The 16065-nt window shown below is 46.7% G+C and overlaps 1 protein-coding gene across 1 annotated transcript in view; it reads left to right on the top strand.

Moving 5' to 3' along the window:
- The first annotated feature begins 1219 nt into the window (after positions 1 to 1219).
- The window catches only part of LOC120047070 (short transient receptor potential channel 7-like), a 59975-nt gene continuing 45129 nt past the window's right edge, over positions 1220 to 16065 (top strand). The window contains exons 1-3 of the mRNA XM_038992619.1: positions 1220 to 1972; positions 8861 to 9043; positions 11104 to 11268. Coding sequence (XP_038848547.1) covers positions 1220 to 1972; positions 8861 to 9043; positions 11104 to 11268 — 1101 coding nt within the window. The remainder of the gene's footprint in view (positions 1973 to 8860; positions 9044 to 11103; positions 11269 to 16065) is intronic.

Here is a 16065-nt window from a genome sequence, read left to right as displayed (position 1 = left end):
CATGGCAAAAAAAATGTAAATAAAAAGGAAATATGGTCTGAGGTGTCTGTAATGCATCTGAGAGATATAGGAAAGCATCAGGGACAAAAACAAAAAAGTTACATGTGTAACCCTGGTTCTGTGAAGCGTCGAAGAGCAAAATGGACACTTTCTTGTTCGCGAGAGTCTCAACTCTCCATAGTGGGATCATATTAGTTTGTAGCTCAAACCACTCAGACTTTGCAGACGTTTTTGTGAGAAGGACGGTTTCCGGGATTACTCCTGGTCTGTTAGACAGCATTGTACCTCAGCCGCCTTCCATCACAGATGCGGAAGGCCGACATCGTGGATTTAGAACAGCCCTTGCAAAAAACAGGAAGTCTCTAGCTTAATCAGACGGATTTTGATGAATAAAACCGCAATGAAAATAAGAACAAAACGTTTCTTCCGCACGGATGCAGACATCTACACTAGGGGTTAGTGGGCTGTGTTTTGTAACCACCTCTATTTCTCAAACAAAGTTTTGATCTCGCCCTTTCATGAAGACTAAATTCTAGGACAAAATGCTAAAAGAGTTAGCCTGTTACCCAAGTTGTTGGTAGCATATTGTAAGCAGTTGTTGTACATTTCATCCTTTTCACTGCAGAAACTTCACCGCCTCTTCTCCCTCCTATCTCTCTCTTTCCCTTGCTCCATCCCCCTCCCTCTCTCTGGCTCCCTAACCCCTACCTCTTTTCTACCTCTCGTATTGTTTCTCTTTCCCATTCATTTGAAAATGAATGTGTCTATAGATTTTCCTCCACACAGAGAGCAGTTGAGCACTGGGTGTTGTGCTTCAGCGTTCGGGTGCTCTTTGGGTGTCTAACCTGTGATTTGAGGAGCTGAACATTTTGTTTTTGAGGTAACCATATGATGGAGGTTTTTGTCTGAGGCGCCTGCCGCACACTGTGTTGATTCAAGAGATTCAGATTGACTCATTCAGTTCCTCTGAGAGGCTAGCAATGTGTGCATCTACAGCTCAGGGCAGATATACTGTCAATACACAGTTATGGGGAAAAATATGAACTGGTGGTGCAAGAGACAGCTAGTTGTCATGCAGTGTTTGGGATTGCGTGATTCAGTGCCACATTATTTGAGTGTTTGTGTGTGTGTGTCATTTTACAGTAGTTTAACCCTTGTTTAATAACCCTTTCTCTCTCCCTGTCACCCTCCCTCTCCCCCCTCTTCTAGAGTGGAAGCAATGCACCGGAGACACACCACGCTGAGGGAGAAGGGGCGTCGCCAGGCTGTGCGAGGCCCAGCCTACATGTTTAACGAGCGTGGCTCGGCCCTGACACCCGAGGAAGAGGGTTTCCTTGACGCTGCCGAGTACGGCAACATCCCCGTGGTCCGCAAGATGCTGGAGGAGTCCAAAACCCTCAACTTCAACTGTGTGGACTACATGGGCCAGAATGCATTGCAGCTGGCAGTGGGCAATGAACACCTGGAAGTGACTGAGCTGTTGCTAAAGATGGATGGGCTAGCCAGAGTGGGCGACGGGCTCTTATTGGCTATCTCTAAAGGGTATGTGCGTATCGTGGAAGCCATATTGGCGAACCCGGCATTCAGCCAAGGGCTGCGGCTCACCCAGAGTCCCCTCGAACAGGAGCTACGGGATGACGATTTTTACGCTTACGATGAAGACGGGACACGCTTTTCCCACGACGTCACCCCAGTCATCCTAGCAGCACACTGTCAGGAGTATGAGATTGTGCATATCCTGCTCACCAAGGGGGCCCGCATCGAGAGGCCTCATGACTACTTCTGTAAGTGCAATGAGTGTGTCGAGAAGCAGAAGAGAGACTCATTCAGCCACTCCCGCTCCCGGATGAACGCTTATAAAGGGCTGGCCAGTGCTGCCTACCTGTCCCTGAGCAGTGAAGACCCTGTCCTCACCGCCCTGGAGCTCAGCAACGAACTGGCCAGACTGGCTAACATAGAGACTGAGTTTAAGGTGAGTTTAACTGGCCAGACTGGCTAACATAGAGACTGAGTTTAAGGTGAGTTTAACTGGCCAGACTGGCTAACATAGAGACTGAGTTTAAGGTGAGTTTAACTGGCCAGACTGGCTAACATACAGGTAACTGCCAAAATAATGGAAACACCAACATAAAGTGTCTTAATAGGGCATCAAAAATAAAGGAGGACCAGGGCACTCTTCATGTAATTAATTAAAATTACTTTATTAGTATGGCATGTTCAATAGAAACAAAGTTTTAAAAAATACGACGCGTTTCGGCTGCATGGCCTTCGTCAGGGAGTACAAAAAAAGAATACAATGTCCTCTTTTGAACAGCTTTTCCAATTAGCCCTAATTAGAAGAGGGAGTGGTTTTACAAAATTGATTGGACACACCTAGTAAGCATGACTATACACATTAAAAAGTGAAATACTGAAGCTATGTTATCATAAAAATACAACTCCAAGCTAAAAGTATCAGGACACTTAGAAAGGTAGTTCTAACCTTAAATATGACTGGGAGAAGTGTCAAGAATAAGACAGCAATATATTCCATAGTACACTAGAACACAGCAAAACATGAACATCATCAGTCTACACTTAGATACACTTAATAGGGCATTGGGCCACCACGAGCCAGAACAGCTTCAATGCACCTTGGCATAGATTCTACAAGTGTCTGGAACTCTATTGGAAGGATGCAACACCATTCTTCAACAAGAAATTGCATCAATTGGTGTTTTGTTGATGGTGGTGGAAAACACTGTCTCAGATTACGCTCCCGAATCTCCCATAAGTGTTCATTTGGGTTGAAATCTGGTGACTGAGACAGCCATGGCGTGTGGTTTACATCGTTTTCATGCTCATCATACCCATTCAGTGACCGCTCGTGCTCTGTGGATGGCGGCATTGTCATCCTATGGAGTCATAGCCATGGTAGCCAAAATAACGGCCTGCCCAGCATTTTTATACATGACTCAAAGCATGATGGGATGTTAATTGCTTAAAAGCACCTGCTTTCAATACACTTTGTATCCCTCATTTACTAAAGTGTTTCCATTATTTTGTCAGTTACCTATACAGTACATACTAAATTTAAGGTGAGCTTAACTGGCCAGACTGGTTAACATAGAGACTGAGTTGAAGGTGAGTTTAACTGGCCAGACTGGCTATCATAGAGACTGAGTTTGAGGTGAGTTTAACTGGCTGAGAGACCGAGGCCGAGAGTGAGATACCTAGAACGGGAGACCGAGAGAGTGAGAGACCGAGAGAGAGAGTGAGAGACCGAGAGACCGAGAGCATCATCAGAGTACAGATAAAAACTCCAAACAACGCAAGCAGAGCAGAATTAGACCAATTCCCTCTTCTGATTAATATCCAAAAAAGAGCCACCAAATTGCATGGTAATTTAGAAACAAGTTACCCCCACTCCTCCCATTACAAAGCCCTCAAATGCCAAAAGGTGGCCATAGAAAAGAGTCTACTGAGGTCCAGAGGCTCAGTTCACTAACCACTACCAACCCAACGAAGCATCAGTACAGAGAGAGAGAGAGGGATAGAGAGAGAGAATCCATGTATTTGCATGTGAGGATTTGCTGCTCCCTCATCTGCTATAATGTTTGATATGTCTCTGTTAGGAGTCGTAGCAGCTTTGGCATAGGACTGTGGCTGCTCTCTCTACTTTGCTGTCTCACTAGTCCTACACGTGCTATACACACATACTACTGTACATGGGCTCCCGAGTGGTGCAGCAGTCTAAGGCACTGCATCTCAGTGCTAGAGGTGTCACTACAGACCCTGGTTTGATTCCAGGCTGTATCACAAACGGCCGTGATTGGGAGTCCCATAGGGCGACGCACAATTGGCCCAGCGTCGTCCGGGTTAGGGTTTGGCCGGGGTAGGCCGTCATTGTAAATAAGAATTTGTTCCTAACTGACTTGTCTAATTAAATAAAGGTTAAATAAAAATTATAATTCAAAATGCACACGTACACTAATACACACGTTAACAGGACACAACTGGGTCTCTGTGTTGAAAATAGAAGTTTCATGCTGCAGTGTGGGGTATACAGCCACAACGACAGGAATAAAATTCAAGCCCAGGAGCTCTGGGAAGGAAGGAAGGCAAAGGGGAACATTTTGGCATTTAGGCGGCGGGGTAAAGTGAATAGAAGGCTGCAGTCCAGAAGGGTGCGTGGGTTGGTACTTGTCATGACTGCAGCTGTGTCTGCTCAGGTGTCTATCTGTCTGCCCGCTTCCTAGATGTGTAAATGAGAAGTAGTGACCCGGGGGGCTTAGTTCTATTACCCTCCATCTCTTTCATTACACACTCATTATCACCTTCCATGTCTCTCTCCTTTATCTATCTCTCCCTCTCTCTCTCTACCTCAATTTCCATCTCCTTCCCTGTCTTTCCCTCCACTCTCTGAGGTAAGAATACGTATGTTCTGACTGGCTCAGACGCAGTCGGTACTCGAACACTCATTCCTTATGTAGTCCACTTATCTGAAAGGAAGGAAAGTGTTGATCTCATTGGAGAAAGTCCCTGTGGTCGTTATCAGCGTTGTTGTTGTTGTTTTAATGCAGCTGCCCTCTGCAATCTTTACATGGTTAAGTGCAGGATTAGACCTGTTGCTCAGGGTTACGTTGACACGGTGCCACATGTGCTGTTGTCCCAGTGGGTTCAAGTGATGGGGGACAGCACACAGTGTGCTCCTAGTGTTAAGCGTTGACATATACACTGGGTGTACAAAACATTACGAACACCATGACATGCAGTGACTTGCGAAAGTATTCGCCCCCTTGGTATTTTTCCTATTTTGTTGCCTTATAACCTGGAATTAAAATAGATTTTTGGGGGGGGTTTGTATCATTTGATTTACACAACATGCCTACCACTTTGAAGATGCAAAATATTTTTTCATTGTGAAACAAACAAGACATTAGACCCAAAAAAACAGAACTTGAGCGTGCATAACTATTCACCCCCCCCAAAGTCAGTACTTTGTAGAGCCACCTTTTTCAGCAATTACAGTTGCAAGTCTCTTGGGGTATGTCTCTATAAGCTTGGCACATCTAACCACCGGGACTTTTTCCCATTCTTCAAGGCAAAACTGCTCCAGCTCCTTCAAGTTGGATGGGTTCCGCTGGTGTACAGCAATCTTGAAGTCATACCACAGATTCTCAATTGGATTGAGGTCTGGGCTTTGACTAGGCCATTCCAAGACATTTAAATGTTTCCCCTTAAACCACTTGAGTGTTGCTTTAGCAGTATGCTTAGGGTCATTGTCCTGCTGGAAGGTGAACCCAGTCTAAAATCTCTTGAAGACTTAAACAGGTTTCCCTCAAGAATTTCCCTGTATTTAGCGCCATTCCTTAAATTCTGACCAGTTTCCCAGGCCTTGCATATTAAAAACATGGATGGTATTCTCGGGGTGATGGGAGGTGTTGGGTTTGCGCCAGACATAGTGTTTTCCTTGATGGCCTTAAAGCTCCATTTTAGTCTCATCTGACCAGAGTACCTTCTTCCATATCTTTGGGGAGTCTCCCAGATGCCTTTTGGAGAACACCAATCGTGTTTGCTTATTTTTTTCTTTAAGCAATAGCTTTTTTCTGGTCCCTCTTCCGTAAAGCCCAGCTCTGTGGAGTGTACGGCTTAAAGTGGTCCTATGGACAGATACTCCAATTTCCGTTGTGCAGCTCATTCAAGGTTATCTTTGGTCTCTTTGTTGCCTCTCTGATTAATGCCCTCCTTGCCTGGTCCGTGAGTTTTGGTGGGCGGCCCTCTCTTGGCAGGTTTGTTGTGGTGCCATATTCTTTCCATTTTTGAATAACGGATTTAATGGTGCTCCGTAGGATGTTCAAAGTTTCAGATATTTTTTATAACCCAACCCTGATCTGTACTTCTCCACAATTTTGTCCTTGACCTGTTTGGAGAGCTCCTTGGTCTTCATGGTGCCGCTTGCTTGGTGGTGCCCCTTGCTTAGTGGTGTTGCAGACTCTGGGGCCTTTCAGAACAGGTGTATATATACTGAGATCATGTGACAGATCACATGACACTTAGATTGCACACAGGTGGACTTTATTTAACTAATTATGTAACTTCTGAAGGTAATTGGTTGCACCAGATCTTATTTAGGGGCTTCATAGCAAAGGGGGTGAATACATATGCACGCACCACTTTTCCGCTTTTCATTTTTTTTAACAAGTTCTTTTTTTCATTTTACTTCACCAATTTTGACTATTTTGTGTATGTCCGTTACATGAAATACAAATACAAATCCATTTAAATTACAGGTTGTAATGCAACAAAATAGGAAAAATGCCAAGGGGGGTGAATAATTTTGCAAGGCAAAAACATAGCTTTCACCTGGATTCACCTGGTCAGTCTGTGTCATGGAAAGAGGGGGTGTTCTTAGTGTGTTATACACTCAGTGTATTTCCATTGGTGGAGAGACTATAGTTCACATCTAAGAATTGTTATGGGAGCCAATGGACTAACTTACTGACCGACAGAGGAACTCCAAATACTTCCTTAATGTACTGTAACACCACACACACACACACACACACTCTCTCTCTCTCTCTCTCTCTCTCTCTCTCTCTCTCTCTCTCTCTCTCTCTCTCTCTCACTCTCTCACTCTCTCACACACACACACACACAGTCTTGTAAAACGAACTTTGTGGGGACACACAATTCAGTCCCGTTTCCATATCCCTAACCTAATCCTAACCCTTAACGTAATTCTAACACAAATTCTAACCTTAACCCTAAACCACCTAGAAATACCATTTGACCTCGTGGGGACTAACAAAATGTCCTGACTTCTGGTCCCCACAAGAATAGTTAAACACGTCCACACACACACACACAAGTGCTCAGAGGTGTGAAATTGGCTGGTGAGGAGCACCTGTGTCTATTCACAGCTGGAGAGGGAAGCGCCACAGAGTCACAATCAGCAGAACAGGGTCACGAGATATCCCCCTCTCCACCTCTCTCTCTCTCTCCACATCTCTCTCTCTCTCCTCACCCATCTCTCTCTTCATCTCTTTCTCTTCCTCTCTCTTTCCACCTCACTAGTTCTTCCATTTCTTCTCTCTATATCTTTCAGCATTTTCCATCTCTTTCCATCTCCTTCCATCTCTCCTTTTCGGGTTTCTTTCTGTCCACCCTTTCTCAACAACTTTTTCCCTACCTCTTCATCTTTTTTCTGCCTCTTTCATGATGTGTGTGTGTGTGTGCTCATTCATGGTTTCCTAACACCTACCTTTTTCTTATTGTCCCCTGAGTGCCTAAATACACTCAATTCCATTGGCCTAGAGTGAGTGATCAGTCATTCTCATTGGCACATTGCAAAATGTCACTTCAGAATGTATGAATGTACCATCTTCTCTTCCTCTTTGTCTCACTGTCACCCCCCCCCCCCCCCCCTCCTCTCTCTCTCTCTCGCTCTCTCTGTCAGTCATTAGTGTGGCTCTGTATAATGTGGAATTTCCATCAATTAGTATGGTGGTATCATCAGCATGTGGATAATGGCTGCAGGGTGGAATAATTATCATGTGTCTTCTAGAACCTCATTACAATGTTCTGTATTCAAACACGGCTAGCCACGCCATCATAGAATGACGATCCCTGAGTCAAAGGAAATAGTTATGTTCGAGGCGTCCAAAATTCCTTGCAGCGGCAATCAGCAGTAGCAAGAGTAAGAAAGCGGCCTCCCCACCCCTGGTTCACCCGTGGTTCAATAAAAAGCTGAGGGATGGGGCTGGAGAAATTGAATCACTCTCAAATTCATACACAGAGCTATGGATGCAAGGATTGACCCTCCATGACATCAACATTTTAACCATATGTTGAGGCTATATAGTGTTTGTTTACATTTTATTTGTTTATATATTTGCTTATATTTTGGCTTCTGATGGGGTACGACAAGTTATATTGTTCAAGAATCAACGGGTACATATTATTCATTTATTAAGTCCAAAAAAGGAATGTAGCAACTGCTGATTGCCCCTTTAAGGGTGGCATAGAAGTGAACGAAGACAAATGGAACCATGGAGTGTTTCTGTCCTGAAGAGAAGCAAGGGGAGAGAGAGCTAATACTAACGCGCTTGGTATGAAGTGGTGATCACGTAGCAGAGGGAGCCCGTCGGGGACATCTTATAACTGCAAGTGCCGAGGGAAACTTACCCAGAAAGCATGTTATCACTGAGCTGTACTCGTTGGTTTGAACACAGTGCAGCTATGCATATACAATTAGACTTTAGTCTCTGTCGACAATTGGCTCTACAAACCACTTTGACTGGTCCAGGGAGGGATGGGTCGGCAGATGTTGTATGCTCTTGTGCGAATGCATGAAAGACAATGAGGGATCTCTGGTTGTGTGTTACGCGTGTGCTTGTGTGTGTGTGGTCGTTTCTTTGTTAATGAGTGTTTGTGTGTGTGTGTGTGTGTAACTGCATCTGAGGGGCCTCGGGCACTGGCCTGAAGAGCTATGGTTGAGCGGAGATGGAGGAGGGGGAGTGTGGTGTCGGAGCTGAAAGCTGTGTGAAATTGGCTCCAGAGCTTCCCCTGTCCCATTGGACACACACTGGATGAATCGACATTGTCTTCACATCCATTCAATTACGTTGGACCAACGTGGATTAGACGTTGAATTGACGGCAGTGGGGAGCTTCCAACAATTCGCCTAATCAAGTCATTATACAAACACTAGCTGCACAGGAACATTCTACCATTCTCCTCTCTCTCTTTTCCCACCTTTTCTTCCTCACATCTTCCTCTTCTGTATCCTCCTTCACCCTCTCCTTATCTCTCCCCTTTTTCTCTGCCTCTCTTTCTCATTCACTGTCTTCTTGCTCTCTCTCTCTCTCTCTCTCCATAGAATGACTACAGGAAGTTGTCCATGCAGTGTAAGGACTTTGTAGTGGGGGTGTTGGACCAGTGCAGAGACACAGAGGAGGTGGAGGCCATCTTGAACGGAGACGTGGACAATGCCCCGCCCAGTGACAACAACCGCCCCTGCCTCGAACGCGTCAAACTGGCCATCAAATACGAGGTCAAGAAGGTGAGACCCCCTAAAACCAGGACCACAACCTGATCGCATTACTTGACACTGCTGTAAATGACCATATATATACAGTGTGTGTTCATGTTTTTTTATGGTTTAGTGTACATGTCATCATTTCTATCTGATATCATTGATTGTTCATGTAGCATTTGACCCCATTTGTGTGTTTGTTGGAGCGGGAAATGTTGATTTATGTTCAACCTGGAACATCTCACAGGGAAAACATTGGATCAGTGGTGTAGTCTTGTAGTAGCGATGCAGTGATACACATTTCTGTGCTCGTGTGTCCCGATACCTGGTAGCATTTGTAAATATCAGACAAGTCTCTGTGTCAGAATACCAGAGGTGTTTCAGCTAATTGTGAAACCAAGTCCCCTCTCCCTACATCACCCGGGACTCGCAGAGACACACAGGCACTCACACAAACACATTTCAACAAAAAAGGTAAATACGTTTCTCTGACCTTATGGTTGAACATCCTATATGTAAACATTGTGAGACATAGTACCATACGGTTCATACTACCTCGCATATCATCTAAGGCAGTGGTTCACAACTCCGGTCCTCGAGTACCCCCAACAGCACACATTTTTGTTGTAGCCCCGGACAAAAAAAATCTGATTCAACTCATTGAGCAGTGGTTCTCAAACCTCTCCTCGGGGACCCCCTGCTGTTCTATTGCAGCGCTAACACACCTGATTCAACTTGTCAACTAATCATCAAGCCTTTGACTAGGTGAGTCAGGTGAGCTAGTTCAGGGCTACAACTGAATAGTGAAACGTCCATCCTGCGTGTGAGCTTCCAGGGAAACGGTAAAGTGTAGTGCCTGGGATGTTTTCCCAAACCAGGGAGCGTGACCACAGCTGAGTGTGTTAATCAACCTGCCAGATGAGGGGGAGGATGGGTTGCTATGACAACCAGGTGGCCTTGAGTGCTATTGTGTAAACTCAGTGGGGGAAACATACACACACACACAGACAGCATGGGCACTCTCAGACAGATGCACAAAGACTTCGACATATTGACATACAAACTAGTGACAGGGTTCCCATGATGGGTCAATGAAGATGGTTGCAATCACCAAGGGGGTGGAGGAACGAGGGACACTGTTTAATTTGAATTGTTTGTTGCTGGGTTGAAGTCGTAGTGTGTGTGCGTGTGTGTGTGTTTGGGTGTGTGTGCGTGTATGTGCTTGTGTGTGTGCTTGTGTGTGCATGTGCTTGCGCTTCCAAGCATATGGAGCGTGTGTGTGTGTTTTTATTTGTATTTGTGCTTGCTGTGGTTAGTCATGAATGATCCTTGAATGTCACTAGATGGTCTGTGCTGATTGAGTGACCTGTTGAGGGAACACACACACACACACACACACAAACACTGGAAATCTGGAAATCACACACACATGCACAGACCGGGGGGTGGACGCTGGACAATGGTGACCCCATTATCTGCGGGTGTCTCAGGGGGTGTTGGGATATGCAAGAAATACGTTTCCATTACACACATGTACAAGTGTCCATCCACAGGTGTGTAACAGGACAAATACAAGCCCCCTCCAAATTATTATTCATTGTTTAATTGCACACACGCACACACACACGCAGTGAAAATCTGAAAATCACAGACACACGTGATCCTGTTGGCTTTTAGATGGACACACACACACACACACACACACACACACACACACACACACACACACACACACACACACACACACACACACACACACACACACACACACAGATGGATATCACTCACAAATCGCATTCCCTCACTTTGTCCCTCTCCCTCTATTTTTCAGTCTGTCCACGGTGGATTGAGACTGACGACAATCTCTATTTAAATACAGACTGTTCCTCGATGAGACAGAGGGAGAATAGCTGACAGGGAGAACAGGTCCATTTAGAGAGCACTTTCAGAAGAGTTTAGCTTTAATATTTTTTTTTACAGTGTGTTTGCACACTGCTGTAACCTGTAACCAGTTTGTAAGTGTTTTCATCTCTCTCTCTCTCTCGCTCTCGCTCTCGCTCTCTCTCTCTCTCTCTCTCTGTGTGTAGTTTGTGGCGCACCCTAACTGCCAGCAGCAGCTGCTGACTATCTGGTATGAGAACCTGTCAGGTCTGAGGCAGCAGTCCATCGGGGTCAAGTGTTGGACCGTGCTAGGGGTCACCGTGGGACTGCCCTTCCTGGCTATTGCCTACTGGATCATGCCCTGCAGCAAGGTAATGCATCTATGCACTTCAGGTACACACACATGCATGTACATACACACGCACGCGCGCACACCAGTGGAGGCTGCTGAGGGGAGGGCAGCGCATAGTAATGGCTGGAATGGAGTCAATGGAATGGTATCAACCACGTGGAAACCACGTTAGTGTCAAGGCACAAGGCGAGACCCAGATGCAGACACAGGAGGCAGATGGTTGGAGTCTTTGATATTTATTAACAATCAAAGAGGGGTTGGCAAGAGAATAGTCGTGGACAGGCAAAAAGGTCTAAACCAGTTCAGAGTCCAGGAGGTACAGAGCGGCAGGCAGGCTCGAGGTCAGGGCAGGCAGAATGGTCAGGCAGGCGGGTACGGAGTCCAGAAAACAGTAAGGGTTAAAACCGGGAGGACTAGCAAAAGAGAAATAGAAAGCAGGAGCACGGGGAAAACGCTGGTTGACTTGAAAACATACAAGACGAACTGGCACAGAGAGACAGGATACACAGGGATAAATACACTGGTACAGTGAGACAGGAAACACAGGGATAAATACACTGGTACAGAGGGACAGGATACACAGGGATAAATACACTGGTACAGAGAGACAGGATACACAGGGATAAATACACTGGTACAGAGGGACAGGATACACAGGGATAAATACACTGGTACAGAGGGACAGGATACACAGGGATAAATACACTGGCACAGAGAGACAGGATACACAGGGATAAATACACTGGTACAGAGAGACAGGATACACAGGGATAAATACACTGATACAGAGGGACAGGATACACAGGGATAAATACACTGGCACAGAGAGACAGGATACACAGGGATAAATACACGGTGGAAAATAAGTGACACCTGGGGGGGTGGAGACAAACACAAGAAACAGATCAGGGCGTGACAGTTAGTACCATTCCATTGACTCCATTCCAGACATTATTATGAGCCGTCCTCCTCTCAGCAGCCTCCACTGACGCACCCAACACTACAGATCCTCTAAGGCAGGTATTCCAAAACTGGGGTACGGGTACGCCAAATTAAATTGTGATTCACATTTTTTTTTATAAAAATTTTTAAAAAAAATGTAATTCTCATTTTCAAACACTCCATTTATGTTTTCCAACGGGGCTATACATTTAGGTGAGTTTTTTATTTTTTTTATTTTTAGCATCGTTTCACTGCCAAAAAATGTATTAAACAATCTAGTGTTCAGCGAAATAACAACACAATGTCAAATACAGGTAGCATAGGCAAATAATTAACATCCAATACTCTCTGGCGGGAATTCCACTAACGGTCCGTATGTAGCCAAACGTAGCTGCTGCTCATTCCGTTTGCTCGAAAATGTATGTATGTATAAAAAAAAGTAAGGCCCATGTCCATACCAGCTCTACTGTTCTACCTGCTCTACCTTCTACCTGTCGACGACACAAGTTGTTGTGCTTCCACGAGCACATCCAATGCTAGCATCAGTAATTCTACATTTGTTGTTAACCCAGCTAGCATGGACACTGACAGTTGTGAATCTGATGCAGCCGAAGAGCTACTGCTCCCTTACCCGGGAAAGCACCGAACAACAGACAGGGATGTTGGACCATCGAAGAGGCGCAAATATGATGAGAACAACATTGATTTGGGGTTCACTTATTTTGGGAGTAGTGCCTTTCCTCAGCCACAGTGTGTTACATGTGCAGAAGTACTATCTCACAACTCGATGAAACCTTCACTCTTGCGTAGACATTTACTAACAAAAACATGCCAATTTGAAAAATAAGCCACAGGAGTTTTTTGAGCGAGAATTAAGACGACTTTCGAGAAATAAGACATGTATAAAATCAACAGATACCATTAATAAGAAGGGGCTAGAAGAGTCTTATATGGTGAGCTACTGAGTGGCTAGGACAGGCAAGCCTCATACTATTGTGGAGGACTTAATTCTTCCTGCTGCCGCGGATATGGCTGGGACAATGCTGGGGGAAATTGCCCAAAAAACTATACAGACAATGTCTCCATCAAACAACACTGTTTCATGACGCATCAGTGACATGGCAGGAGATGTTTTGAAACAATTACTGCTTCGCATACGATCCAGAGAATTCCATGCGTTACAGCTGGATAAGTCAACAGTCATGGCGGGCCAGGCACAACTCCTGGTATATGTCTGTTACGTTTATGGGGGGTCAATTAAGGATGACATCCTCTTCTGCAAACCACTGGAAACCTGGACAACAGAAGAGGATATTTTTAAAGTACTGGACAGCTTTGTGACATCAAATGGACTTCGGTGGTCAAGATGTGTTGGTATCTGTTCTGATGGTGCAAAATCCATGACAGGGAGACATAGTGGAGTGGTAACGTGCGTGCAAGCAGTTCCTCCTGATGCCACTTGGGTACACTGCAGCATCCACTGAGAGGCTCTTGCTGCCAAAGGAATTCCTGACAGCTTGAAAGACGTTTTGGACACTACAGTGAAAATGGTTAATTTTGTTAAAGCAAGGCTCCTGAACTCTTGTGTATTTTCTGCACTCTGCAATGATATGGGCAGCTACCATAAAACGATTTAACACATACAGAAGCAGTGGTTATCAAGGGGCAAAGTATTGAGACATTTTTTTTTTAAGTTGAGAGACGAGCTTAAAGTTTTCTTTACTGACCATCATTTTCACTTGTCTGACCGCTTGCATGATGACGAGTTTCTCACAAGATCGGCCTATCTGGGTGATGTTTTTCTCACCTGAATGATCTGAATCTAGGATTACAGGGAACTATATTCAATATGCGGGACAAAATTGAGGCTATGATTAAGAAGTAGGTGTCACGATCGTCAATGGGAGAGAGTGAGGACCAAAATGCAGCGTGTGAGAAATACATTCTTCTTTTATTTTAGAAGAGCAACGAACGAAACAAAACAACAAACTGACGACCGTGAAGCTATATAAACAGAAATGGTGCTGACACTGACCACTACACACTAACATAGACAATTACCCACAAATGCATGATGCCCATGGCTGCCTTAAATATGGCTCCCAATCAGAGACAAATGAAAGACATCTGTCTCTGATTGAGAACCACTCAGGCAACCATAGACATACCTAGAAACATTCACTCAACCATAGACATACCTAGAAACATTCACTCAACACAAACTCATACACTACACCCAACACCCCCTTTACCATATAACCACCCAAAACGACAAAACACAAACATTCCCCATGTCACACCCTGACCTAACTAAAATAATAAAGAAAACAAAGAATACTAAGGCCAGGGCGTGACAGTACCCCCCCCAAAAGGTGCGGACTCCGGCCGCAAAACCTGACACATAAAGGGAGGGTCCGGGGTGGGCCTTAATATGGCGGCGGCTCGGGTGCGGGACGTGGCCCCCACTCCACCATTGTCAATATCCGCTTCGGTGTCTCTGGTAGATCCTGGCTGACTGGCGGCTCTGGAAGATCCTGGCTGGCTGGCGACTCTGGCTGCTCATGGCTGGCTGGCGACTCTGGCTGCTCATGGCTGGCTGGCGACTCTGGCTGCTCATGGCTGGCTGGCGACTCTGGCTGCTCATGGCTGGCTGGCGACTCTGGCTGCTCATGGCTGGCTGGCGACTCTGGCTGCTCATGGCTGGCTGGCGACTCTGGCTGCTCATGGCTGGCTGGCGGCTCTGGCTGCTCATGGCTGGCTGACGGCTCTGGACGCTCATGGCTCGCTGACGGCTCTGGCAGATCCTGTCTGGTTGGCGGCTCTGGCAGATCCTGTCTGGTTGGCGGCTCTGGCAGATCCTGTCTGGTTGGCGGCTCTGGCAGATCCTGTCTGGTTGGCGGCTCTGGCAGATCCTGTCTGGTTGGCGGCTCTGGCAGATCCTGTCTGGTTGGCGGCTCTGGCAGATCCTGACTGACGAATGGCTCTAGCGGCTCCTGACTGACTAACGGCTCTGACGGCTCGGGACAGACGGGCGGCTCTAATGGCTCGGGACAGACGGATGGCTCAGACGGCACTGGGCAGACGGATGGCTCAGACGGCACTGGGGAGACGGATGGCTCAGATGGCGCTGGGGAGACGGATGGCTCAGATGGCGCTGGGGAGACGGATGGCTCAGATGGCGCTGGGGAGACGGATGGCTCAGATGGCGCTGGGCAGACGGATGGCTCTGGCCGGATGAGGCGCACTGTAGGCCTGGTGCGTGGTGCCGGAACTGGAGGCACCGGGCTAAGGACACGCACCTTCAGGCTAGTGCGGGGAGAAGGAACAGGGCATACTGGACCCTGGAGACGCACATTAGGCCTAGTGCGTGGTGCCGGAACTGGTGGTACCGGGCTGGGGACACGCATCTCAGGGCTAGTGCGGGGAGGAGGAACAGGGCATACTGGACCCTGGAGACGCACATTAGGCCTAGTGCGTGGTGCCGGAACTGGTGGTACCGGGCTGGGGACACGCATCTCAGGGCTAGTGCGGGGAGGAGGAACAGGGCATACTGGACCCTGGAGACGCACATTAGGCCTAGTGCGTGGTGCCGGAACTGGTGGTACCGGGCTGGGGACACGCATCTCAGGGCTAGTGCGGGGAGGAGAAACAAGACGTACTGGACTCTGGAGACGCACAAAAGGCTTGGTGCGTGGTGCCGGAACTGGAGGACTGGTACGAGTGGCTGCCACAGGAGAGTTAGCACGTGGAACTGCTACAGGAGGTGCAGGACTAGGGAGGCGTACAGGAGGCCTGGTTCGTGGGACTGTCATTCCCAGACGGTTAGCACGCACCTCAGGACGAGCATGGAGAGCTGACTCAGGTAACATCACTT

This window comes from Salvelinus namaycush, chromosome 5 (genome assembly GCF_016432855.1).
Source record: "Salvelinus namaycush isolate Seneca chromosome 5, SaNama_1.0, whole genome shotgun sequence".
Classification (NCBI taxonomy): Eukaryota; Metazoa; Chordata; class Actinopteri; order Salmoniformes; family Salmonidae; genus Salvelinus; species Salvelinus namaycush.
This window is presented reverse-complemented; position numbering and strand designations above follow the sequence as displayed.